The following is a 26,775-nucleotide window of genomic DNA, read 5'->3' as shown; positions in this document are numbered from 1 at the left end:
GAAAAAAGACAAAAAGGAAAAAAAAAAAAAAAAAAAAGAAAATGATTCCATTTCTGGAGGTGGGTGGTATTAGAGTGGGATGAGGATTCGGGCAGATGTGATAAACATTATTTTAGCTTTGGTGACCCTTTCTCGTGGAAAGGGACAACACTGGTAAAGGACAGAAACAGAGAAAATGCTGATACCAGACACTGCTTGTATGCAGGCCCAGCAGGCCCTGGCCTCCATGGAGCTATTTAAGGGGACCCTACAATACCTGCTATAAATAAAAATAACTTTATTAATGCCTGAATGTTTGTCATTGGGCGTTATATCTCCAGAAGACATGTTTCTTTTTTCAGAAGACACTTTTAAAAAGTATAAATATTGTTTGAGAAGATTAAAGAAGAAACCATTCTCACCCACCAGTGCACATGGGGGTGGTGGGGTGGGGTGTGGAAAGGATGGGAATTTGGAAGATGAGACCCAATCCAGTAAGGAAGGACAGTCAGCCTGAGGTACCAGGAAGCCTCTTTCTCTGAACCTGCTAAATTTTGCCTCTGTCTGAGCTCTGGGGTTCCAGATCCTTCTCTGCAGGTCTAGGCAGGAAGACAGGGGCAAGCCGAGCTGTGCAGCCCCAGGAGGAAGAAGGTGTTGGCCCCTTGGCAGGAAGAGGAAGTCGGGGCCCTGCTGTGAGGCTGACTCACCCCACACCCACTCATTTTGGGGCTGCATCTACCATTTGTTTATTTGAGGATGGAAGAAGAGGGGAAATGGGAGAAGAGTTGCCTGAGAGGGCAGATGAACCCGTTGTGCAGAGGTCTAGATTGATTGACCTCAATCCGGGAAAAAAACAGGTGCCCTTTTTTTCTTCCTGCCCCTAAACGTGTTTCATTTCTATTCTATAATATCAGGTGAATCTCAAGGAAAAGCTGGCATGGCCCAGAATGACTGTCATTTAATGCAAGAAAAACATAGCATAAACTGAGTTTTCAGTCCTTTCCTCCCACCCCATCCAGTTGTTTCCATCCCTCCCCTGTGGAGACAACACAGCGTGGTGTTTGAGTCTACAGTGTGCAGCCAGACTGCCAGGTTCAGATCTTGACTCTGCTGCTTCCTAGCTGTGGGCTTGGGCAAGTTATTTGACCTTTCTGTGCCTCAGTTCCCTTATGTGTACAATTGGGTTAATAATACCCTTGCAGTATTGTTGTGACAAATATATGATTTCATACTTGTGCAGTGCCTGTCTGCAACAATACCTGGCAAGTATTAGCCATTACAAAGGTCGATGTAATTATTCTGCGTTGCAGATAAGGGAGTTGTTGGTAACCTGCCAAGGGAGAATCTGAGGTTGAGAAAGGGTTAGATACCCTCGTTGGTGCTGTGCCCACAAAATCCCAAAGCCTTGTTTTTAAAAGATAAGTTTTCTCTGTGATCTCTCTTCTTTTCTAAATATAGGGTAGGATTTTAAATGATGAAACTTCAGCAGGCTGTCTCCTTAGGGGGTTCCAAGAAACATGAGCTGTTAGCCTTGGATTACAGTAAATCACCTTCTATTAAGTTCTGGTTCTGGTTAGTCAGGCAGCTGTTCCATTTGCTAAAAACAAATATGTTTGCCTTTCTACTTGACCTGTGAATGACAGGATTATCTGTTTTCCAAAGTGCCTCTGGCTTAATTAGTAAAAGTGGTTTTGGTCTTGGGGTCCTGGGTCTTGGTCCTAGGATCCACACTAGCTCCCATTACAAGTTTTTAAGCCTCAACTGAGTATGGCTCATGGTGAGGAGAGGACAAAGTCCCCGATGCTCTGGTCTATAAGATGGGAAGAGGAAGAATGTGTTCACTTTAGAGTTGAGATTAGAGGTGTAAAGTGCTTTGGATTTCTGTGGGAGAGATACTAGATCGGTTCCAAGTAGTTTATCATGTATAACAAGTTGTCTTTCCATGACCAAAGGGAAAATAGACGTCAGAGTTTAGACAGGGTTAAAAAAAAAAAAGCCAGCTAAAGGCCCCAACCCTGCACCTGGGGTTAGTGGTCACGAGCAGTGATGCAGTCTCTCCCTCAAGCAAGTTTCAGGATAACAGAGCTTTAAAAAATAGATAAATGAATAAATACACTTAAGGGGACATCTGCTGCCACTCTCTTCAGCTGCAATGTCAGATGTCTATCTCCTTGGAAAATTCCAAAAAAAGACTAAATCTTAGAGCCAGGGAAATTTTAAAAAATCTGAGCCACATCTCTGGCTTCATGCGTTTTAGTCCTGCTGCGTGAGTGGTGGGAAGAGCATGTGAACTGCCATCCTGGCAACTGCCTCCCTCCCGGCCTCAGTTTCCTCGGTTGCCAAACCTCAGGACTGAACTTACAGCCGGTCGCGAAGGTCCTTCCAGCTCTGACACTCCCGCCGAGAACAGATTTTCCCGGACGTTTCGCTCACAGCCCGCAGGGGATACTGAGCCGGGGACAGTGCAAAGCGAGACAAGGCGGGCGACAGACGCTGCTCCCACCCCGGCGGGAGGAGACGGCGAGGACAGGAAGGGAGAGGGGCCGTGGGGTTCCCCCGCAGCCCTGGGGGAGCCGCCGCGGGGACCCCACGGACGGGGCGCGGGCGCGCGCGGGGACTCACCTGGGTCTCCTCCTCGGAGAGGCCGGCCTCGGCGGCGATGAGGCACAGCGTGGTGGGGTCCGGGTGCTTGTTCACCTTGTTGAAGTTGTACTCCAGGATCTCCAGCTGGTCCTCCGTGGGGCCGCTCGCGCTCTCCGCCGACATGGTCCCGGGCTAGGAGGGAGGCGGCGGTGAGCGGGGCGGGGGGACGCGGGAGGCACCCTCGTCCCCGCGCCGTCCCCGGGCCGTCCCCGCGCCGCCCTCCGACTAGGTGATCCTACGCGGGGCTGCGCGTCCTCCCGCCTCCGAGGTCTCCCGGGACTTTTCGCGGCAACCGGCCCCGCCCTGGTCTGGGACGGTGGCGAGAGACGCGACGCCGCGCGCCCTCCCCGCCCTCCCGCTCCAAGCGCGGAGGTGATCTTGAAGAATCGCTTGAAAAACCTCCTCCCGGGAGGGGGCGCGCCCGGGGACAGACTCGCCGGATCGCGAGCGCGGGTCACCCCGCCGCCCCCCAGGCCGCGTCGCCTGGGAGGGCCGCGCACCCACACTCCGTCCAGCGAAACTACCCACAGGACAGAAGTTACTGCTCCAAGTTGGGGGGACGGGGACGGCGCTCCTAACGTCTTTCCATTTTACAGAGGTGGAGACAGGCGCACAGAGAAGTGGTTTAAGGCGGGGGACGGAGTCACAGCAGACACCCCCCAGCCGGAGGGCTTGTGCGCGCCGCTCCGCACCCCGCGACCTCCTCCTTCAACCCCCGACCCGCTTATTCTCAGTGAGGCCGGGAGTCGCAGGCCTGCAGTCACCGGGCCGTGATCCACAGCACGCAGGGAAGAGCCCTGTGCACTGCCTGCACCCCGAGTGGGGATCCCAAGATGGAGCCAAAACCCAGCAGACGAGGATCAAAACCACGGCCTTTAAAACCTCGGGCCTCCCCTGCGGTTGTACTAAAATTTACTATACAGTGGGGGAAATGGGCGCATCACAAGCATCGCAGTCTCCTGTACCTTCTTACTTTAGAGCGAGACATTGCTCTAGCAGGGTTGGGGCAACATGACTTTCTCCTGCATTCTCTCCATACCTAGCAGACTCTGAACTGGGACAAAGAAAACTGGCAGGTGTGGCCCCTCAGCTCCCTCAATTAAGATATATCGACATATAGAAAGTTAGAGTCTTCAAAATAGTCTTGGCCATGGATTTGGTACAGAGCTGTCGGGACTTGACTGGTGCTGACAGTAAAAGACGAGCATAAGTATGGGAATCACACTGGTTTGTTGTTTTAACATACAATTGCAAAATTATCCGGCACAATCCTGAGCAAGTTTTGATGTGGTTTGTGCCTGAGGATGAGCCACACTCCACTCATCTGCCTGCGTAATGTACCCGATGCTGTTACCACTTTTCTACTCCGCCCTGCCTCTTCTGGGTACACTTGAAGGGACTTTCAGGCAGGACGAGAAGCCATTCTACTGTGAGTGTTGGGCTCAAGGTACTTGCCGATTTATCCTGAAATCCTGTGTTTTTAGGAGATTCTGTGCCCGCACTCCTAAAAATCTGCAGCGGTGATTCCTGTCACAGTGCTGAGATGGGTGGGGGTTAAGCCAGTTCAGAAACATCTCCTCTCCTGTTTGCACCATTCCTTCTTTCTTTGACACAAACTTCAGAGCTGGAAAAAACCTTGGAAATGACCTCCTTCAGTCCTCTCCTGTGCAGCCCAGGGGAATGTGGCATAGGAAGACTCACTTTCCCAATTTTGCACCTTGGAATGCAAAGCCTTAGCTTCGGTCTCAGTCCCGTGCTCCAATAGACCCTTCTCAGCAGGCCAGTCTGTCTTCAGTTTAGTAGGAAAAATCAGGAGGCAGGAGTCTAAATGCAGGCAGGGACTTGTTGCCATTGTGAGTGGGCATGGACTGTCCCAGTGGGACACCAATTCCAGCCGAAACTGCCCACTGAAACCACCCACCACTGCTCATTTTGCCTAAAAGAACACAGAAGATAAAAGATTACTGCCTCTGATTTTATTTCTTGCCCTAGAAAGATTCCTTCTAATTCCATTTAATACAGTTGTGCTGGCTTTTCCTTGAAAATCTTTGCTGCTTTGTAGAATCCTCAGTCCTTCTGAAATATTAGGTTTCTAAATTGGGCTCAGATTCAAGGATTCTTGTGCATATACTTTCCCCTCTGTTTTGTTATTTAATTGCTGTTATATAACTCAAGGGAGGCTGATGTTCTTACATTTAATCAAATGCATTTTATTTTATTAGATTTCTGTGGCTTCCTGTTACAGGACTTTGTATGAGGTTTCGTGGGGAGGTCCAGGTTTACTTTAAAGGACTCCTCGGGTTAATTGGCCAAGGGCCATTGCCTTGGTTGGCTGCTAAGGAGACCTGTGGGAGGAACATGTGAAAGCACATACTTCTCCAAGGTACACCAAACAAACCTGTCTTCTAGAAATGAGGGTGAAAGATCTCTACAGCCAAATGTATCTGTTATTTCTCTGAAAAGCTCAATCTGTTACTTCAGCCCTCTTTGGGTGACAAATGTTTGCTGTTGCTTTGTTTCTTTCTCTCTCCCCTCCCTCTTTCTTCTTAAAGGAGCCGTATAAATCAGACTGCCCTGGTAACCTTGGCCTTATAAAGCTTCTCAACTGTTTACAGTAAGGAAACAGTTGAGAAGTTTCTCTGAAGGTAGTCTAAACAATTTCAGATAAAAAGAACTAAAAATATTTTAAAGCTACTTAAACTTTAATCTTAGGACAAGTTTTATTGTTGTGGTTATCCATAGCTTATGAAACATTCAAAGAGTAATTTGTCCTGTGGTTATATATTTTTGTGTGGTCGGGGGCAGACATTGCATAAACGTTTTTAAAGGTTAAATGAAAATTGCTGGCTTTTCTCTAAATGAATTCTAATGCCTGGGTAGTCAGTTGTGTCAGTCTGACAGCTTTACTTTTGTCCCCTAATCCTGCAGTCATTTATTTTTAAGGTACCTACCTATATAAACCAGGCTGGCCTGTTGCTTGGTCGATTAGAGAGCAGCCTTATAACACCAAGGTCATGGGTTTGGATCCCCATATGGTCTAGTCGCCAAAAAACTAAAGTACAATAAACTAGCTCATAGAAAGTGCTATAAACTGGTAACCAAAAAATTGCTCACATTTGCCAGCTCCTCCTCCCCCTCCCAGCCGTTCTGACTGCTTTGTAATGCCGCTAGTATCAAACCAAGAGAAGAAGGTAATCAGCAGCAGACACGCCCCGGACACCAGAGACCCATGTGAGCTGACCAAAGGGCAAAAAAGCCAGTGGATCATTCCTGAGGGCCTTCTCCCAATATTCTTTAGCTTGTATTTCTTTCTTTTGTTTTTTTTTTAAAGATGACCGGTAAGGGGATCTCAACCCTTGACTTGGTGTTGTCAGCACCACGCTCACCCAGTGAGCTAACTGGCCATCCCTATATGGGATCTGAACCCGTGGCCTTGGTGTTATCAGCACCGCTCTCTCCCGAGTGAGCCACAGGCCTGCCCTAGTGTGTATTTCTTTTACTTTCACTGTGAACTTCTTAAAAGCAATGGGCTTTTGAAACATTTTGTATTTTCCTAAGTGAGGAAAATGACATGTGGCTACTTCCCCAAGAGAAGCTGTGGGTCATTGAAAGGGGATGAGGTCTTCCCACTCATCACCCACTGAACTACTCTGGAGGGGAGGTAGGAAGGGGCCTATCGACCGAGCTGTCAGTGTCTCTCAGAAATTGACAAATAGGAGTGGAGTATTGATCTGCCTCTCCAGGCTAGCACAAAGGCTGGTGAGGGAGAGAGGGGAGCTGGGGAGGGTTGTTCTTTTAAATATAGATCTGGTGCTTAGTGTCCTTAAGCTAAGAGCAGTAGTTCTCAAGCCTGAATGGACCTCAGAGTTACCTATGGAAATGTCCAAGCCCATCACAGACCTTCTGAATTAAAACTGTATTTAGAATGGGAGAGACACAAAAAGTATTTCAGCTCTTATAAGATTATGCCATATAATAATTAAAACTGACTTAAATGTTTAGAAATTCTTATGCCTTATAACCTGCTCCGATGCTGTGTATCATCTTAACATTTGAGTAGATGGTAGGTTGAGGTAGTTTTAAAGGAATAAGCTTTTTAAAAGTACACGTTGGAATGAACAGTTTAAACATTATGCTATTAATCTTTTGCACATATGGTCAGGAATGGGGAAAACTGTCTTTAAAATGATAAATTAGCAAGAGAAAAGAGCTATTTTCCTATGCTTTCAAAAATTCAGAAATAAAAAAATCTTTTAAAAAATCTTTCAGAAAAATGTGTTCTTGTGTTGAGTTCAGAGTTTAAGAAAAGCAAATCACCAAAAGAAAAATTCCTTCCACGCCATCACACACATATCTAGTAATTGACTTAGAGGCCAAGTTACAGTGGAAAAGACTTGTAACCTTGAGCGTGCTTGTACTTCTCTAATTTCTTAAAATTTTCCAGTGAGAAAAATGCTAAAATTTAAGTTATTTATATAGACAACATATTTAGTAGAACTTAAAACTAAACATTAGACTCTGACTACATCATATACACACAAGTGTCACTGCTGTCTTCAGAAAAACAAGATTCCAAATCTAAATAGGAAAATACATTTTAAAATGCTATATTGATTCCAACTTTACTGGAAAAAAACTGGAGGAAAATACAACAAAATGTGAGCAGTGGTTATATCTAGATTGTGTGACTATGAGCAACCTAAAAAGTTTTCTTCTTTATATTTTTTGCTTTTAAAATGTTCCATAATAAGAATTTATTACTTTGAAATTAGAAAAAAAAATTTTCTTGGAAAAAACAATGACAAAAATATATCCTTGATCAGACTAGTGGTCCACCTTGCCTAGAGTTTTCTTTGATTATTGATACCAAATAGCATTTTCAGGAAAAGTATAGGGGTTGTTTTTTTTTTGTCTTTTGTCTTTTTCCGTGTCTGGCAACGGATCGCAACCCTCAGTGTTGCCCCCGTACCGGACTGGGGACCGGCAACGGGATTGAAACCCTCGGTGTTGCCCCCGCGCCTCGCTCAGCCAGTGAGCGGGAACCGGTCTGTATGTGGGATCCGAACCCTTGGGCAGGAGCGCCGCCGCGCTTCCCAAGTGGTGCACTATCCAGTGCGCCACCGGGCCGGCCCTTTTTTTTTTTTTTTTTTTTGATAGGGGTTGTTTTTTAGGTCTACTTAGAAGATTTGGGAAGTAAACATTTTCATTTTCCACTCAAATGTCATTAGGCATCAAAAGGATATGTTTAATGTACACGTAAGTTATGAAGCATAAATTAAAGAAACACTAGTGAACCCCACTCAGTTAAAGAATTACAGCATTCCCGAGATGGCGGAAGCCACCTGTGTTTCTTCCCCAGTCCCATCCCCTTGCTGACCTGTCCCCAGAGGAAACCACAATTCTGAATTTTGTATTAGTCATTCCTTTGCTTTTTATTTTTTTATTTTTTATTTTACTTATTTATTTATTTTTGTCTTTTTTTTGTGAGACCGGCCGCACCGCGCTCAGCCAGTGAGCGCACCAGCCATCCCCATATTGGATCCGAACCCGCAGCGGGAGCGCTGCTGCGCTCCCAGCGCCGCACTCTCCCGAGTGCACCACGGGCTCGGCCCTATTCCTTTGCTTTTTAAATTAGTTAGTTCTATTCCATGTGTATGGATCCCTAAAAGAACATTTTTTTCTAATTTTGTTTGTTTTTGAGTTGTATGAAAATAGTATCAGAGCATATATAATTCTTCTGTGAATTGCTTTTTTTCACTCAACATTGTTTCCGGGATTCATCCAAAGTTCATTCGTATTCAATGCTGTTTCCGTTTTGTGACTATACGACGATTTATTGATGTCTTCTCCTACTGGTGGATATTTGGGTTATTTCCAGTTTTTTGCTATTGTGAACACTGCCTCTCTGAACTTGCTTGTGTGTGCCTTCTGAAGCACCTCTAGGAGGATTTCTCTGGGGTTTATATATGTACCAGGAGTAGCTGGCTTATAGGGAATGTGGCTTTTTAGCTTTACAGTGTATGAACTTGTTTGCCAAAGTTGTTGAACAAAACTGCCCTCTTGCCAGCGGTGTGCAGCATTTCCGTTGTTCCACATCTTCATCAACACTTGTACTGTCAAACTTCTTACTTTTTGCCAAAGTTGTTGTGTATTCTATTTATCCAGGAATAGTATCTAAACCCTCCTGAAGCTATTTATGTTTTCTGTCTGTATGACTTCTTGGGGTTAAAAGGTTCCATATGTTTACTGTTTACTGTTTGAGAGTATTTCCTGCTCCAGCCCCAAAGGGGATTTTAGGTATTTTTTGAGAGTTTGGACTTTGGCTAGCTTGGTTATTTCCATTGGTCACCAAGAACAATACAAAAGAATGTATGGAAAACTCATTACTAGACCTTTTGTCTGTATCATGCTAAAAGTGTTAACACTTTCCCTTCTGCAGAGCTCCAGGGAGTCGGGAGTTGACTTTGCACTTAAAAGATGTGTTAGCCATATCAATTATTGGCTACTTTCCCCTCAGAAAAGTAAACATCAAAGTCTCCAAATGAAAACTACAGAGGTGAATTTAAAATGACGGAGTAAAGAAGAAAAAAAGGATGTGGAAATGGACAGAAAGTGTAAAAGAGAGCAACTATTAGACTATGGGTTGAAAATAGGACATACATGCAAACTCAAATAATGTGCTCAAATATTTGGACTCAGAATCATGACCATGCTGTGCTGAGCTCCAATTCAAAAGCAGGTTGATATTATTTATTTCAGTTTCTCCCACAATTCTCTCTTGGAGATCAGAATGGAATTAGTTCTGTTTTGTGGTCGAGAAAGGTTAACGAACTTATCTATGGCATCAGAAAACTCACAATTCTACCTTGTATTGTGGCTATAGTGGTAGAGGCAGTAGGTGATTTCATGAGCATGAAGATTGATTTATGCCTTCAAATATGCCTCATATATCCTCCTTACGCTCTATTGATGTCTGAAATTCTAAGATATCACAGAATCACCTGTTTGGATCATTGAGTTCAAACTTGATCATTGCCTGTCACTTTAGTGAAGAATTGGGCCTGGGGGCAGCTGGCCTTTCCCAGTGTGGGCTTAGGCCTCTGCTGACCTACTGTGGTCTCTCCAGCCTCACTCCCTTAGCTACTGGGGCAGCATTCCTGCAGACTTCCATGCATCTCTCTAAAAAGCACCAGTGTCTTCTTGACATTAGGCAACAGAGATAATGGAATCACCCCTTTCAACTTTTGTTCTGACTCCATTTTATAGATGAGGAAATTGGGGTGCAGTTAATTTGGGAAGATTGTTCAAGTTTGTCCTGTAAGGTCTGAGCTCTTGACTTTTGAGCCAGTGTAACAGTTACAGGCACACGCAGAACCACTTGCTAATTCGCAGTGACAAGCAAGCATGCTGTTCTAGAACATGCTGCACTAGACCTGATGAGGAAGGAAGACCAAGATGCCAACTGTACCTGAATTCATGACATTTCAGGTAGTCACCAGAGACCATCCCATCCCAAGTACCTCTAGTTCCCACAAGTTCTGTCTGACAGAGGTGTCATCAGGTTTGGTTTTTGATGTTTCAGCCCTGCTACAGGATTGCATATCTCTCGGTAGTTAATCCATGTCTTAAAAATATGAAGTGCTGCCTCTTTTCATTTTAAGTTTTACATATCCGATGTACACTTTTATATGTGCTTTGTGTAGTTGCTAATTCAGTTGGCTATTTGCCAGGTCCTCTTCTTTAGTTAGTTTTCCTCTTGCCTTAGAAATGCCTCTGTTTCAGAAAACCCAGTAGAATTAAGAATGAAATGAAATTTGAGTTAATGTAGTAAAAAGGTTAAATAATTAGAAGTCTTGAGTAGTAATCATTTGAAATGCCACTTTGCTGAGTCTCCATTTCTCTCATGTAAAGAAGGGATATAATAAGATACACCTTTGCCCAGCTTACAGCTTTGTTGTAAAGTTTATATGATACTACTATAGGGAACATGTCTCTAAACTGTAAGTGCTTGCTTATGGCAGATGTGATTTAAAGAAATGGCTGTGAACTAGGCATTCAGTAAGGCATCCACTGGCTGGCAAACTGGTAAGAACTGTTTATAAGTTTCACTCTTTCTGGGTTACAATCTCTTTTTTATCTTTCCAAAATGGTGAAGCATAATGGTTGAAATTAAAACCTTTTTTAGGAACTCAAACAACTTAACAGTAAGAAAACCCAAGTAATTTGATTCACAAATGGGCAAAGGAGTTGAACAGGCATTTTTTTTTTTTTTAAAGATGACCGGTAAGGGGATCTCAACCCTTGGTTTGGTGTTGTCAGCACCACGCTCAGCCAGTGAGCGCACTGGCCATCCCTATATAGGATCCAAACCCATGGCCTTGGTGTTATCAGCACCGCACTCTCCCAAGTGAGCCATGGGCCGGCCCTTGAATAGGCATTTCTCAAAGGAAGATATACAAATGGCCAACAGACACATGAAAAAATGCCCAACATCACTCAGCATCAAGGAAATGAAAATCAAAACCACACTGAGATATCATCGCACCCAGTTAGACAGGCTATTATCAAAAAGACAGAGAATAACAAATGCTGGGGGGGATGTGGAGAAAGGGGAACCCTCCTACACTGTTGATGGGATGTAAATTAGTACAGACATTATGGAAAATAGTATGGAGTTTCCTCAAACAACTGCAGATAGAACTGCCATACAATCCAGCAATCTCACTGCTGGGTATGTACCCAAAAGAATGGAAATCATCATGTCTAAAGGACATCTGCACTGCCATGTTCGTTGCAGCTCTATTTACAATAGCCAAGAGTTAGAACCAACCTAAATGTCCATCGACAGATGACTGGATAAGGAAAATGTGGAATATTTACAAAATGGAATACTACTTTGCCATAAAAAGAATGAAATTCTGCCATTTGCAGCAACACAGATGAACTTAGAGAAAACTACGTTAAGTGAAATAAGCCAGGCACAGAAAGAGAAATACCACATGTACTTACTCATAAGTGGGAGCTAAAAAAACCGAATAAAGAAAGAAAGAAAAAAGATACAACAATCACAATAAGTTGAAATTTCAAAAGGAACTGAGGCCACCAAAGGTGGGAAAGGGGGAGGAAGAGGGAAAGATAGCAAGAAATTGGTAAAGGGCCACAAAAAATGATTACATTTTGTAGTGTGGAATATACAAATTATCCTGATTTGAGCATCACATATTGCACATGGGTATTGATATTCAGCACTGCACCCCACAGATATGTTCAATCAACTAAACTTCAATAAAAAAATAGAAGCTTTTAAAATAAAAGTTCCGTATATGTTGTCCTTGGGTGGAACTTCTCAAGACTGACAAGGGTGGAGGGATGCCATCACAAGCATGTTTTCTCATCAGGCACTTCTACATCGTGCATTGGTTTGAATTTTGCTGGTATTTTCACTAAAGCAATGATTTCTCTGCTTATTTCTCACCACCACTCCCCAATTTCTCCTTTCTTCTCATTTATTAATGAAGAGGTATTAATAGAACAGAAGATGAGTAGTGAGGAAGTTGATAATAAGCAGGAACAAGTATCCTATGAGTTAGTGAGTAAATTTTTCAAGGTTACCTTGGCCTTTGAGAATAATGACCAAATTGAAATTATTTTGAAATAATTTGCTCAAGGGCCTGTCTTCCGCAGTAAATTATATGCTGTCCTATAGAGTATGTGTCATCTCTTATACATTTACATGTCCACAGCATTCATCAGGAGTGTCTGGCATTTAATAGGTGCTTATTAGATGTCTGTTGAACTGAACTTAACCAATGGTATTTGGCATGACTTGATTTAGGACATAACTTAGGAAGAAGCTGCTCTGTGTTTTCAACAACGAGGACAAGCCAAAACATAAAACTGGAAAAAAATAACTTTCTAGCCTTTTAATATCTTTCCATCCTCAGTGCCTCAAACATCATGGAGATGATTCCTATTGTTAAATCACATACAGAAATTTACCCATGTTATTATAATAGCAATAACATATTTATCAAGTAATTACTATGTGCCAGGCACTGTCCTAAATAACATAGATACATTAATTTGCTTAATCATCAGAGGAACACCATCACTGTGTGATAGGCACACTTATTATCTTCATTCCACACATGAGGAAACTGATATAGATGGAAACTTATATACCTTTCCCAAGGAGGTATATGTAACTTTCCCCAAATCACAAATCTAGTATGTGATAGAGCGGGGATTCAAACCCAGAAAGTCTAGCTCCTGTATCCACATTCTTCACCACTGCATCGTATTTCCTGTTTCTACTGAGTAGCTATGGAGACAAAGGATCCTTGAGGGGTGGTTGTGGTAAAAGGGACAGTAGAGCTGGGTGGTGCCATGAGGGACAGGAGAGAGGCACTGCCCTGTGTCTGCCCTGTTGGGTGGGCCATCTGGGAGCAGCACTTCGTCCCTGTGGCATGCTTCTCAACTTGGGTGAACAGACATGGCTCCGACCCAGTCAAATGGATTAGCCAGTGGTTTCAGTTAATACTAGGAGCACCACCAGCCAGACTAGCTTTTCTTCCCCACATGCTCTTCTCTAACTGGCACAGACATAAATGAAAGATGACATAATCAGAATAATACAGCATACAAATTGGAAAAAGTTACAGCACCTGACAGAATGGAATAGAAAGGTTGGCTTCATCCAGAACACTGGAGCTTAGTGACTGCTGCTGCCACTTAATCCCTAGATGTACAGAGTTTTGTGGAATTGACTAAAGAGCCTCCCAAAACTGTGGTTGAAACAAGCATCTCAATGGTCCAGACTTTCTATACCCACTTACAGAAAGTAGGAAGATGTTATGAAAATCTATTGGAGGGGAGGGTGTCTGTGAATGATGTTCAGCAGTGAACTGATCATTAGTCAACCTGGACAAAAAAATTCTTTGCATACACACTGAGTTCTTTTCATTGATAGCCCAATTGTGTTGTGATCCTATATGCAGAAACATGGGAAATGGTGAAAGACAATAATAAAACCTTAGGCTTCTCCTTTGAGCATTCTGTGAAGTCAGTGGAGTATTTAGCCTACCATCTTAAAAATACATGGGCAGAGGAAAGTGGGCGATCCCATTTCCATAACCTCCTTATGGGAGATCTCCATTTTGTAAACAGTCTGCTTTTCTAAAGGTCTACCTCTACATAATGAATTTAGAAAAAGTTTTCTCTAGAAAGAACATTATAAATGGTAGATAGAATCCCAGGCTGACCCACAAAAAGGGGGTGTAACTAAAATGCTATCTACTTGTAATTGAAAAAAAAAAGTAGAAAATAATCCTGGTGAAATACCCTAGTTAAATTTAACAAGAAATCATTTCTTTATTTTGAAAGCAATTTCTTAAGAAAAAGAAGTTTTAATTAAAATCCAGCTCAGGGACATGAGGTTTTGATGCAGATAGTGAAGGGGCTTTCGGGGACTTCTGAAAATTTAGAGGTTTATAGCACAACTCTGACGAATCCCAAGTATCCAGAATAGTCTTAACACATTGTTAGGTGCTCAGTGAATACTTATTAAATTCACATTGATCAAACTTTAGTTTCACTTCGAGTAGTATGACTCTTTTATCTTGATATAAAAGCGTAATAATTGAAGCTGTACTTGTGTCATAGATGAAATAAAGAAAGGGTAAGAGGGAGAGAGAACGGGAATGTTTACTGTTGATGTGAGAAATAGGTTGTCTGAGATATGATTAATGATGTTGTTAACTGTGAACAATAAACACAAAGCCAGAGTTACTTTGCATTTTTTCCTTATCCTTCTACCCGAGGCACCAGAAAGAAGGGGAAAGGGAAGACGTTGTGCTTCACGTTCCCTGAGGCAGCCACCAGGTGGCGCTGTCAGACAAGAACAGTTTAGTTGCTGGCCAGAGCTCCTGGCAGCTGTGAAGACAAAAGCAGAAACAAGGTGCTTTTGAGTATATAGCATAAGTTACAGAGGGGATGTTTGTACATCTGTGATGGATAAGCTATATGTAGGGGATTCATTTTAGATCCTCCTTAATGAATGAAAATATTAAACTGGTATGGAGCAATGGATAGAGCACTGGTCAAGGGGTCAGAGATGGATTTCCATTTTAACTCCTCCACTTAATCATCCCTCGACCTTAGCTGCGTCCGTATTTAACTTAGTTGAAACTTAGTTCTCTTCTCTGTAAAAGGTGGCTAAAAACTTCCTTCCTTGCCTATTTACTGCAGTTGTGATCCAGTGAGATTATGCTCATGAAACAGCTAAGAAAAGTGTAAAATGACGTATACACTTCCAGAAGTGTTATAATTATTTCTTAATCCATAAAAAGGAAGGTGTTGGGCTAGATGACTTCTGAGACCATTTCTCCTCTAAAATTCTGACCATCAGAATTGACTGGGCTTTAAATGATCATGGCGTACCTCATCAGCAATTTCCTGAGGTCATTGCCACGAGAAAGGGGAGCACAGAGGTCTATTCTGGGCTCTGTCCCTGATTTGCCAAACACTGTATGCTTAGTTTCTACTTCAAAGGACAACTGAAGAGCCCGTGAAACATTTTGAACCAAGGTGCTTTTTAATATTCAGCCTGTCTGTTAAATTAATGGGTCTGTGTAATTTGTCATTCAACCTGGAACATGTGAGAGTAAAAGGGGTGCTATTAATAATTACATCAGTACAACAGACATTCATCAGAAGCCTCCCAGGCAACTCTGGACATCTGGTTTCTTCATTATATACAAAATGTTAAATCTCTCAGGTTTGGGATAGTGCTGCTGTTGAATTTAGGCATCTCTACTGCTGTTATAGATTAGCGAGATGCAGGTCTGTTAGGATCTTTGTGACCAGAACAACATATACTTAACCACAGTAATGAACAGGAGGTTGTTTTTTACTCTTAAGAAAGCATACTGTTGCAGCTCTGCAGTTAAAGGTCAGAGGAAGCACCATAGCTTCAAAGTTTTTGACCTATCATTTTTTATTGTGGTTTGACATAGGGTAGAAATTTGTCTAGTAGGATGAATAATGCTTGGGCCTCTGCCCGCTTTGGGTATTGTTAGTATGGTGTGCTAATGCTTAGTAAGTGTGAATATCCATTACAACTCATAGTTCAGTCCTATGATCAGATATAAACAGAGGAACAAAAATGTTTTGTCCTAGAGATTTCTCTGGGGAACAGCCATGTGTTCAGGGCTTCACAAACTAAATAATACAGCGGGGTCAGATTTGTGAAGTAAATTGAATTGTCAGATCTCATCTTCAAAAATGTCTGGTGCCTTAATACTCCAAGAAACTAGACAAATAGATTTCTGCTACATGGGAAAAAATATCAATATTTTCTGAAGAGAATCATTAAACCTGAAGAAAAATTTGTACTACTAAGTTTGGAAGCAAATAACAAAATGATCAATGTTCTAAATAGTTTGTAAAGAGGAAAAATGGCCAAAATAAGCCAAAATGACAGCTAATAAATATTCTTCTTATGTTTTGGAGTATGTTATTAATTTTTGGTTGTGCATTTAAATTCCTAGTTATATTTTGCTTAGGAGAACATTAATTAGATTAATTAGGTCAATAGACTACAGGGTAGGGAGATGTATTTGTTGCATGGAAGAGGAGGGGATCAAAAACTTAAATGATGGTAGAAATCAGTCTGGTGTTTTAAAAAATATATAATACAGATAATCCACACACAGGTAATTAAGAATCAAGTAGATAAATTTGCCATATCGCTCTGTAGCCATCCAATCACTTTAGAATGTTAAAGAATTAGAATTTCTTTTTGAAAATATACTCACTCCCAGTGCTTAACTCTGAAAGAGTCTTTTCATTTGTAATTCTGGGGAGGTGACATCATGACTGATTTAAAAAAAAAAAAATATATATATATATATATATATATATGTATGTATATATATGCTGGGTTCTACAATATTTTTGCCTGAGCCCAAATTACACAGTAAGATACAGTAGTTAGGGACCGAGTGGAATTGCTCAGGCATGATCAGTAGATGTCTAGGCCACGCAGTCATATGCCTTTCCTTAGGCCATTGTACCCCTCCTATTGCCAGCAGGCATAAGTTCCTCAGATTGTTTGTGCATTTTGAAAAGCCCAGGAAAGAGTCTTTGAGAGAATGGAATGATCTCTTTGCACAAACATACTTTAATCGATTATTATTTTTTATGGTCCAGTTGTCATTCTTATTTTATAACTACAATTAGGTAATGGATATAATAACACACAGCTGGTACTTTGTAGAGCTCCAAATTATGCTAAACTCCAACCACCCATGCTTCTTGTTGCCAAGCTACTCAGTGATAGGACCTTATTTTTTCCCCAGCTGAGTTGTTTTTATGAACAGGTGTCCAGCTAATGGGACAAACAGGGTGTGCAGCTTTCATTAGACTATTAACATCATGAAATAATTGAAGAGGACAGATACAATAGAAATTCCAGCTCACGGTATAGCTCGGAAGCTATAGCAGGTCATTTCTTTGAGCCTCAGACATAATGTTGCAGAAAGAGACTGGATGAACTCTCCTTCCAGCTCTATCACTTATTCTCCAAGTGACTTTGAATAACTCACTTAATTGCTTTGAACCTCCATTTCTTCATCTACCATTGAAGTTATCATCCTATCCCATCTATCACACAGCATCATTGCCGACAACACTGAATCCTAATTCAATGAGATGGATTATGTTTATGAATGGCACTATAAATTATAAACACTATATAAATACAAGGTACCATTAACACAGCTTTCCCAGTGACTCAGGATACAATGTTGGGCAACTGAATGACTTCAGGTTTTGCAATCATTAAAATGGCAAAACATTAAAGAAATTCCACTCACTCTCACGAGTAATAAGATTTCTTAGAACATTTCATTTGCTTAGTCTGGGTAATCAATGATCAATATGGAGAAATGAAATGCTTCTAGAATTGATTAGCCCAAGTTCAAGAAAATAACATTGAGAAGGGGAGATCACTGAAGATCATTCTCTTTAAGTTCCAGAAAAGTATTTCAGTCACTCAATCTCTTATTAATATACTGAGGAAGCCAGAGAAGCTTCTAAATGTTTGGAATACTAGATCATAACTTGTGATATCATGTCTCCATTTATCATGAACAGTTCAATATTCCATATTGCTTAAAGAAAACATAGGCATCTAGCCTACCCCTTTCCCCTCCCCTGTCTCCCACCAACCAGATCCAGAGGGTAGAGCACACGTATGAGTATATTCATCACAGCATTATTAGTGAGAACTGAAGGCAGGAGAGAAGTCCAACACTGGAGGATTCGATAAGTAGAAGGTGCATATAGGGCCGGCCCGGTGGCGCACTGCTACAGTGCGCCGCTTGTGAGTGCGGCGGTGCTCCCGCCGAGGGTTCGGATCCCACATACAGACCGGCTCCTGCTCACTGGCTGAGCGAGGTGCGGGCGCGGCACCAAGGGTTGCGATCCCATTGCCGGTCCTGGTCTGGTACGGGTGCGACACTGAGGGTTGCGGTCCGTTGCCGGACACGAAAAAAGAAAAAAAAAAGAAAAAAAAAAAAAAAAAAAAAAAGAAGGTGCATATAAATAACAGAATATTAATAAGCAGTTAGAAATAATGCATTAGAAATATCATAAGCAACATATATAGATCTTCAAAATACAGCGTTGAGTTAAAAGAAAGAGAAAAAAGGAAAGTGGGAGAGCAGGAGAAATAGGAGATGTAAAACCTAAGAGGGGTCTTGTGTATACCATAAAGGAATACGTGAACTCAACATAAGCCTGGGGGGCGGGGGGCGAAAGATGTTAAAAATTAAAAGACAGATGGACTGCCTATCTTTCAGAGCTTGCCTGTATGTTCTGTACGGTGGATTTTTTGCATAATGAGGGAATACCTCATGTCTCACCTAGTGTCCTTTGTGCTATGGCCCATGCCAATCCCTGGATGTGGTTTTTTTCCCTCAAAGGACAAGGTGAATAGCTGGTGGTTGACCTCCATGACCAGCCTCCGTGCTTTCGACACCATCATTAAATGGCTTTTTAGCCTTCTGTTGTCCAAGCCAAGTAACATCAGGTGTTTTGCTGCTCCTTGTAGATCTGATTTTACAACTGTTTAGTCATCTAGGAGCTCTGTTGAGCTAGTTCCAAGGACTCTCCTCCCTTTTAAACTGTGGAACCCTGAACCGGTCACAGTGAGCTAAGAATGAAAGTGGGGGTGGCCTCCTGCTCTTGTCACTCCTGCTTTACAAACTCTAGCTCTAGCCATCTCCAAAGGATGCTATTCTACTTCCCAGCAAGAGTGTGAAGAGCCCATAATAAATGATAGATACTTCCACCGTGAGTTATTAAAATTTTTTATAAAACAGATTTCATTCCTAGGGCAGTAGACTAGAAATTTGGAAAGGGCAGACGGCATATAAGGGCTAAAGAAGATTGTTTATGTACATTTCCTAAGGGAGAAGCCACACAGGAAGGAAATGAAAATACATCAACAAAGGCCAGACTATCTAAGCAGATCTGTCCCAACCTTAAGAATTCCAGGAAATTTCTATCGTGGTCCCTCTAGATCTAATGGCTGGAATGACTGCTATTAGTTTCCTGCCCAGTATACGTGAAAAGATTAGAACTCATCAATGTCTGCTTTAGGTTTTTCTGTTTTGTTTTGTTTTGAACATCCAAGGGCAGAATAGTTCATTTGTGAAAGATCTGGCAGGCTTTTCATGTTTGGCCACATTTTATCAAAACCACTGGAAGCAAATTACAAGAAATTATGTGGGGATGGATAAAAATTAACTTCTCTACTTTTGAAAGAGCTTCTATTGTTACCCAGACAAGGCCATGAGCTAATACAAGCCTGAAGCAAATATCAGAGTAACTTGACCTTGTCATGAACAATTCCTTGAAACGTGAACATTTATACTGAACTTGTTTTTGTTGAGCCAACATAAATACCCCAGTCCTCAGTCCGGGCAGTATGGGTGCAACGCTTCCCACAGAGAACCCAAGTCACAGGAGGAGTAAATGACTTGGTGCAGAGACCAGAGTGAGGCGTGGGGAGGCCTGGGTTCAACTCACCATAAGATTCCAGGCAAGTCACTTCACTCTCTTGTACCTCCATGAACTGTATTCATAGGTGACCATACAGTTTATTGCTCTATTTTTTTGAAGTATTTTTGAGAGTGAAAGGGGGTGCTCTGAAGAATCCCACTGGGACAGCTAATCTTTCAGGTTCCCTCCTGCTTTAAAATTCTGTAACAATGAGAAAATAGGACCCAGGTTCCTACCACCACAAATGTATTCTGCTCCCCAGACTTAGCTGTCTTCTGCTAGGACTTGTCTATACTGGAGTTCTGTGGAGAACTGTTCAGCATATTGCTAAAAGATAGATGTAGCCACTTTCCCAGCACATAAAAAGGGTAGCCTAACCTGCGCCTGCTTGGTCATGCACTCACACACCCCAAATTCCAAACCCCTTGTGTGTTCAGAAGAAGCAGCGCTGGAATGCTGAATCCACATCAGGGCCACAGAAAGGCAGGCTTTCCTGGTGAGCAGGGCCAGGAAGACAGCAGATGCATGCGCCCCCCTGTGTTAAGAAATATAAGCCTTCCATTTGCAGCACAGGCTTATCTGCATCCCTATCAAGCCTGTTCCCCACCGGCCTGCCCCAGGCAAACAGGCAGGATGGGTGTGGTCCAGGACAGACCACGAGCTGCTCGGATTCTCTGGTGCTGGTTTTTAAATGGGCGGCTTAGAGCTTTGTAAATCACTCTGGACCACAGGCCACACTTCTGCCAACAAATTCATCGTTGCCTAGCCCTGTGTACCATCCCCATGTACTTGATGAGGAAGCCACCAGCAACATCCAAAAATTAATCTGGGTCAAGTCATCACATAGCCTTCAACTGTCCAAGTGTCCTTTGATCTAAACCATTCTACACTGAGAGAACTTGGAAATAAAAGTGAAAGGAAAATGTTCAAAGAAAAGTCATCCAAGGAAGGAATTCTGTCATTTACACAAACCTATTTTATCAGCTGTGCAAACCTGTCACTTGTTTTCAAAAACATTTTTTTGGTGAAACTCTGGCAGGAAGAAGCGTTTGATCTCCAAAGGCTGTTGCCCAATGCCAACAGCCTAATTCTTTCTCCAGAGCTGGAGTCCCAGGTATCCCAGAGGCTCAGGATGGAGCTCACCCTCAGCCTCCCCTCCCTGCTGCTGTTCACACCAATGTGTCCCTCTGCATCCCCAGGTTCCTGCTGCCAGCACACTCTGCTTCCCTACACCAATGTGCCTCTCTGCAGCCCCAGGTTCCTGCTGCTGGTAGGCTCTGCTTCCCTAGGAGGGAAGGTTGATTACATCTGGCCACGACCCTCTTCAGAGGCAGGACGTGCCACATGCAACTGCCACTTGCTGTCAAGAGCTTCAGCAATCTCAGTTTTTTGAATGGAACAGAAGGGCTATCATGAGCCCAGAGCCACAGAGACTGGGGAGCCCTTGCCCTGGATTGCAGGATTGGGTCCCCAAGGATGGAGGCTCCTGGTCACTAAGACTAGCCAAGCTGCTCTACCAGTGCCAGCCTTCTGCTCTGGAGAAGGACCCAGGTAATATTTTAAAAGCCCTATGAGCAGAATTTCTTGACATTGTCTCCACTGTAGTAACCTTAAGACAGCTCTCGATTTTTCAGAAAGGTGAATGAAAAGCAGCCACCTCCAATGAGGATGAATTTATTTAATAAAGAATGGACTAGTTCAGAAAAAGAAATCTATCAGGGCCTACAGCCTGTAGATAGTTGCCTACAGGATGTGGTTTCTACTGAAAACACACAGTCTTGGTACAGTTTGCCCCAGCAAGTTTCTTGGAATTCTGACCAGTAGGGATTATACATTGTGCCTAAAACTTTGATTCTCCCAATTGCCCCATTTAAAGATTCAAATGGTAATTATATTTATATAACATTTCAAAGCCCTCCCAGATACATTATCTTGCTAGAACCTATTTAATATACCAGGGAGGGACATAACTCATTAAGCAATTATTGTCTATTAACATCAAAACTTTAATTAGTTTTCCAGAGATGGGTAAGCAAAGCCCTGAGAGAATGAGGACTTGGAAATGGCACATTTGGATTGGAGATGAGATGGGAAACCATCCCACACATGGCCAGCTGGCCAGAGCAGAGCCAGAGGGCGCTGTGGTCCCACGCCCACGCTGCACCCATACCGATGCTGAGGAGGAGGTGAGGGACCGACAAGAAGGACAGAAGTCACAAAATCACACTTTCGTGCTTTTCCTCAGGGCTGACCTGGAAATCCTAATTTAAAAGCCCTGTAGTGCCAAATAGACTCATCCCAATGCTGAGAACTCATGCTATTTCCTGAACAGCTTGGCTGTCACCCAGAGCAGAGCTCCTGGTGGATCTGCTGAGATTCTTTTCAATAATTATAATCCTCTTGCTTATACCAGATATTATGTAGAGAACAAAAGGAAGCTTTAGTTTTGAAACATCCCTTCTCATGCGTTAGCACAATCCTTAAATAATGCACCTTTGAGGCCCTGAGTAATTCCTCCAGCTTGCCACCCTGGAGCATGACTGGGTTCCAAGAATTCTCTTGGAAGGCACTGAATAAATACCTTATCCTAGCTAGAGCTGGAACTGTGCTTTTGAGGCCCCCAAAGCAGCCTCTTCCTCTTTCTCTGAGCTCCTGTTGCTGTACTCCCTGGTCCTCCCAGCCTCACCCGGCACTGGGACTTGGTGGCCATGTGGCCAGGGGCTGTCGCTGCCTAATCTCTGGGACTTAGTGTCCTCACCTGTCAAGTGAAGGGTTTGGGTTTCACTGGTTCCCACCCCTAGATGCACATTAGAGTCACCTGGGGAGCTTTACAAACCAAAGTCAGGGCTGTACCCCGAGGGATTAATTGGTTTGGGTGAGGCCAAGTCACTAGGAGATTTTTTTGAAGTTCTCCAGGTCTGACAACCACTGGGTTAGATGATCTCTTGGGAACCCTCACAGTTCTATAAAAGTCTATGATCCTGACTGCCTGGTCCCTGTACCTTATTTATTGAATTTAATTTTTTCCAAAAATACTCATCTTTTATTTTCAGTATGTTGCATAGGCTGATTTTTAAATTATATTAAAAATTAAAATATTGTTAAAATATGGTTAAAATAAAATATTGTTAAAATTGTTAAAATATTGTTTGTTGGAGTATAATTGGCATAACATACTGCACATGTTTAAGGTGTACAATTTGATGTTTTCACATAGAAGGCTACTTCAAAAAGTTCATGGAAAAGTTGAATTAAAAGATAATACAAGGGCCGGCCCGGTGGTGCACTGGAGAGTGCGCCGCTTGGGAGCGCCCCGCCGAGGGTTCGGATCCCATGTGGAGACCGGTTCCCGCTCACTGGCTGAGTGCGGTGCGGGCGCAACACCGAGGGTTGCGATCCCGTTACCGGTCAGTAAAAAGAAAAGACAAAAAGGAAAAAAAAAAAGATAATACAAATACTTCCCTGAACTTTTTGAAGACCCCTTGTATAAGAAATGGTCACCAGAGTCACAGTAGTGAACACATCCATCACCCCCAAAAGTTTTCTATTCCCCTTAAATCCCTCAACTCTCTTCTCCCCTGCCCCCTTCCCCAAACAACCACATCTGCCTTCCTTTGCTATAGATTAGTTTGCATTTCCTGTCATTTTATGCAAGTAGCATTATACAGTACATAATATTTTTTTTCCTGGCTTCTCTTAGTACAGCTCTGGACTTTAGACTTCAAGCTCTTTGAGAACAGGGTCCACCTTTTCTTTTTCTCGTTCTCCTAGCCCTCAATTTATTTTTGCTCAGAGAAACCCCTTAATTATTATTTGCTTAATTGAAATAAGACCTTTATAAACTTATAACGGAGTTTTGCTTAGATGGCCAAGAAGTGGCTGCTGTGTTAAGGATCTTCACTCCCCACCACTTCTCTGTAGGTTCCTCAGTCAGCAGCTTCAGCCCAGCTACAAAATAATGCATGAGCTTCAACCAGAGGTCTGAATTGAGGGTCTGCGGACTTCAAGGGGCACAGAAAATGAGCATCAAGGTGTGTGTTGGGGACAGGGAAAGAGATGTGGGAGTGAATATCTGGAAAAGGTCCATGGCTTTTGCCAGATTCTTAGCCTTAATCACTAGATTCTTGACTCAAAGGGATGAACTATGGAATTAATGTCATGCTCTGTTTCCTTACAATGTCCTATATGCGATTTATGAACATGATGTCTAATTATAAATCCTCTGCTATCTGCCCCTCCCCTCTCGTCCCTCCCTGCCTCCTTCGTTTTGTTTTCTGCCTGCCCTGGTTATGCTTAACCTTGCTAAACTAAATAGACTATAGGGCGATGTCTAGTGGCAGCACTACTGCATGGGAACTTTTTGTATTCCTCTTCTCCTTCAGCCCTTCTCATCTGAGCTATGTGGTATGTTGTGCATTTTATGCAATGATTCTTATTCCATTTAACAGTTTACCCTGAGTACCTGGGTGCTACTGTATTCAAATATCACAAACCTACATTTCCTCAAAACCCCAGAGCACAAGATTCCTTTCCATCTTAAACAAGATCAATGTTTTCATCACTATAAATAAGTATTATGAGAACTAGAAGTAACAATAAATAGCATTGCAAATTCACAATCGAGCCCCCTGTACTCAATCCAGAGACACCCCCTTTTCCATCTATGTCGAACACAAAGTGTACTTTTAAAAGTTGTTTGTCTGATTTTAGATAAAAGGCTGGGAAGTAGATAGCAATAACTGGCTTCTAAATGATAAAATCATAAGCATCTCACACAGTTACACAAATTCAGAGTGTCTTTCAGAAATAGGCGAGAGCAAGAAAAACATCTCACCTGCTGGCTAAAAGACTGACATGGACTCGCCTTTGCTCCAAACTCACCTCAACCCCTTGCAAGCTTTTCACTTTTATTCTCTTTCACCTCTAAAGCTTTCCAAGAGAAGAGAACATATGGTAACTATAGCATTTTGGTTTAGTTCTACACAAGTTCGTTCCTCTGCACCAAAGGCAAAGCTCTGGAAGTTACTTACGTGGAGGTGGCAAAGGCAAGCCCTGGGTCTGGAAGCCGCGTTTGCTGATGCCAGCCTGCTTAAATAGCTGGGCTGGCTGACGCAGGCTGCTGATAGCACGTTTATTTACGCCTGTGAGTGCACGCTCAAGCAGACCTGAAAAACCTGCAGCGTGGGCAGGAGGGAGGCGACTGAAAGCATGCCGAAGTTACATCTCTCCTGGTTATTCAGGTTTGATACTCAGGCGGTGACTTTTGAGAGTTTCGTGAACTTTCTTGCCACTACCTTTTCCTCCTTGTCTTCTTTCTTAGCCAAGTAAGACTCTTTACCAAGATTGGGTGAAAGATGTGGCTGAGAGAAGAAGGGGAAGAGAAACGGGACCCTGGACCCTTTCACCAGCTTCCTTATTTTGAACAGGCTTCCAGTTAGATGTTGCCTCATTTCAAACATAGGTCTGTGCGGTTGATTTCACAGCTTCATGGGCTGGATGCCAAGCGAAAAGCCTGGACGATTGCCCAGTTAATGAAAAGTTGTTTTCTTTTGGGCACAGAAGGTACAAATAAAGAATAGTTCAAGGGGAGATTTGGACTAGGATGATACAATTTTAGGTCCCCTTCAAAATGATTTTCCTTTCTTTCCCCTGCATCTGTATTTTATTCCTGTTTCCCTACCCCTCCTTTTGCTAATGAAATTCCTAAGAGTTGAAAGATTCCCCATGGGAGCTCAAATAGGAAGCCAGTGTGTGAGCAAGCCTGTGGGAAGATGCACACTGAGTGTGAGAGAGCGTGTTCAGTGGCTCGTGTGACCATGGGTGGAAACGTTTCCAAAGGTGAGGGTATGTGTGTGGGTGTGAGGACCTGGCTGGTCGATGTTTATCTTTATTTTATTAGCTAGATACGGCAGTTAATAGTCAATTGTAACATGTTAAGCACATTAAGTGGGTATGATTTTGAGAAGGAATGGAGGCAGGGTTTGGTGAGATCATGTACGGGAGTCTCTGTGTGAATTTGCTGGTATGTAGCACCAACGGGTAAGTGCCACACAGGTATGCATACCCTATATTTTTCACTTCATTGGAGAAAGAAAAAGTCCTCTTGATTTTCTTGAGAACAGTAGCCATATATGAAAGAAGAGCAGCAATTGTTCAGAATATTTCTTTCCTTCTTGGAAAAGTGGGTAATGGTTATAAAACACGTGGGAGAAAGCAGACACAGGGGGCCTGGTCTACCCCAACCCTGGTTACCAGAGGATTTCTCTTGTTTCCTGCCTCATTCATTGGCTAACTTCTGACTGTTCTAGAGCCAACTCTGGCTTCTTGCCTCCCAGATTTCTTCAATGCAGGATCTATGTGTTGTTCATCTTTTGACTCCCATAGTGCCTGGCACAGATTATTCTGATGGTGATGATGATCCAGAAACTAGAGAGACTATGGGCTGGGCTCTATTTAAAGCACTTTACAGAGAGTTTGCTTGCTTATTTAATCCTCACAACAACCTATGTATTAGTTTTTATTACTGTCATTTTACAAATGAGGAAACTGATACTTAGAAAGATTAAATAACCTCCCTAACGTCACAGTAAGTGGTAGAGATGGAATTTGACTCCAGTTCTATTTGATTCCAGAGTCTAGGTTTACACTTACAACTGATTTGAATCAATATTTAGAAAGAATGTTTACACCTATCTTTATTTGTTTACTTGTTTATCATCTGTCTTCCAGAATGGGATTCCCATGACCACAATAACCTCATCTACTTTGTCCACTCTTGTAACCCCAGCACCCATCATAGTGCCTGGCACATAGTAGGTGCTCAATAAGTGTGTGTTATTTGCTCAGTTTCTAAATTCCTTTGGAGGCTCTGCAACCCAACAAACAGAGTGTCTGGCATCAAGAGTCTCATCTTAGTTCAGACACATTTGTTTGTGCTCACATACTGTGTTGGATTCAAGCTATTTCTCTTTATCCAGTGTACCATGGAGATGAAACTAAAAGTGGCTGAAACCATAAAACAGTTTTTACATCACTAAATAACTCTGCAGGTATGTGGTTTCACATTGTTCAGTGGTGAAATGATGTCAC

The 26,775-nt window shown here is 42.6% G+C and overlaps 1 protein-coding gene across 1 annotated transcript in view; it reads right to left on the bottom strand.

The window, feature by feature from the left end:
* Positions 1-25,152, bottom strand: part of HOPX (HOP homeobox) — a 30,937-nt gene extending 5,785 nt beyond the window's left edge. The window contains exons 1-2 of the mRNA XM_008589162.1: positions 24,717-25,152; positions 2,602-2,754 (exon numbers count right to left, since the gene is read on the bottom strand). Coding sequence (XP_008587384.1) covers positions 2,602-2,745 — 144 coding nt within the window. The 5' untranslated portion in view covers positions 2,746-2,754; positions 24,717-25,152. The remainder of the gene's footprint in view (positions 1-2,601; positions 2,755-24,716) is intronic.
* Between the last annotated feature and the right edge of the window lie 1,623 nt (positions 25,153-26,775).

The sequence above is a fragment of the Galeopterus variegatus genome, unplaced genomic scaffold, assembly GCF_000696425.1.
Source record: "Galeopterus variegatus unplaced genomic scaffold, G_variegatus-3.0.2 Scaffold5264, whole genome shotgun sequence".
NCBI lineage: Eukaryota > Metazoa > Chordata > Mammalia > Dermoptera > Cynocephalidae > Galeopterus > Galeopterus variegatus.
Note: the sequence above shows the minus strand (reverse complement) of the source record. Positions and strands in the feature narration are given on the sequence as shown.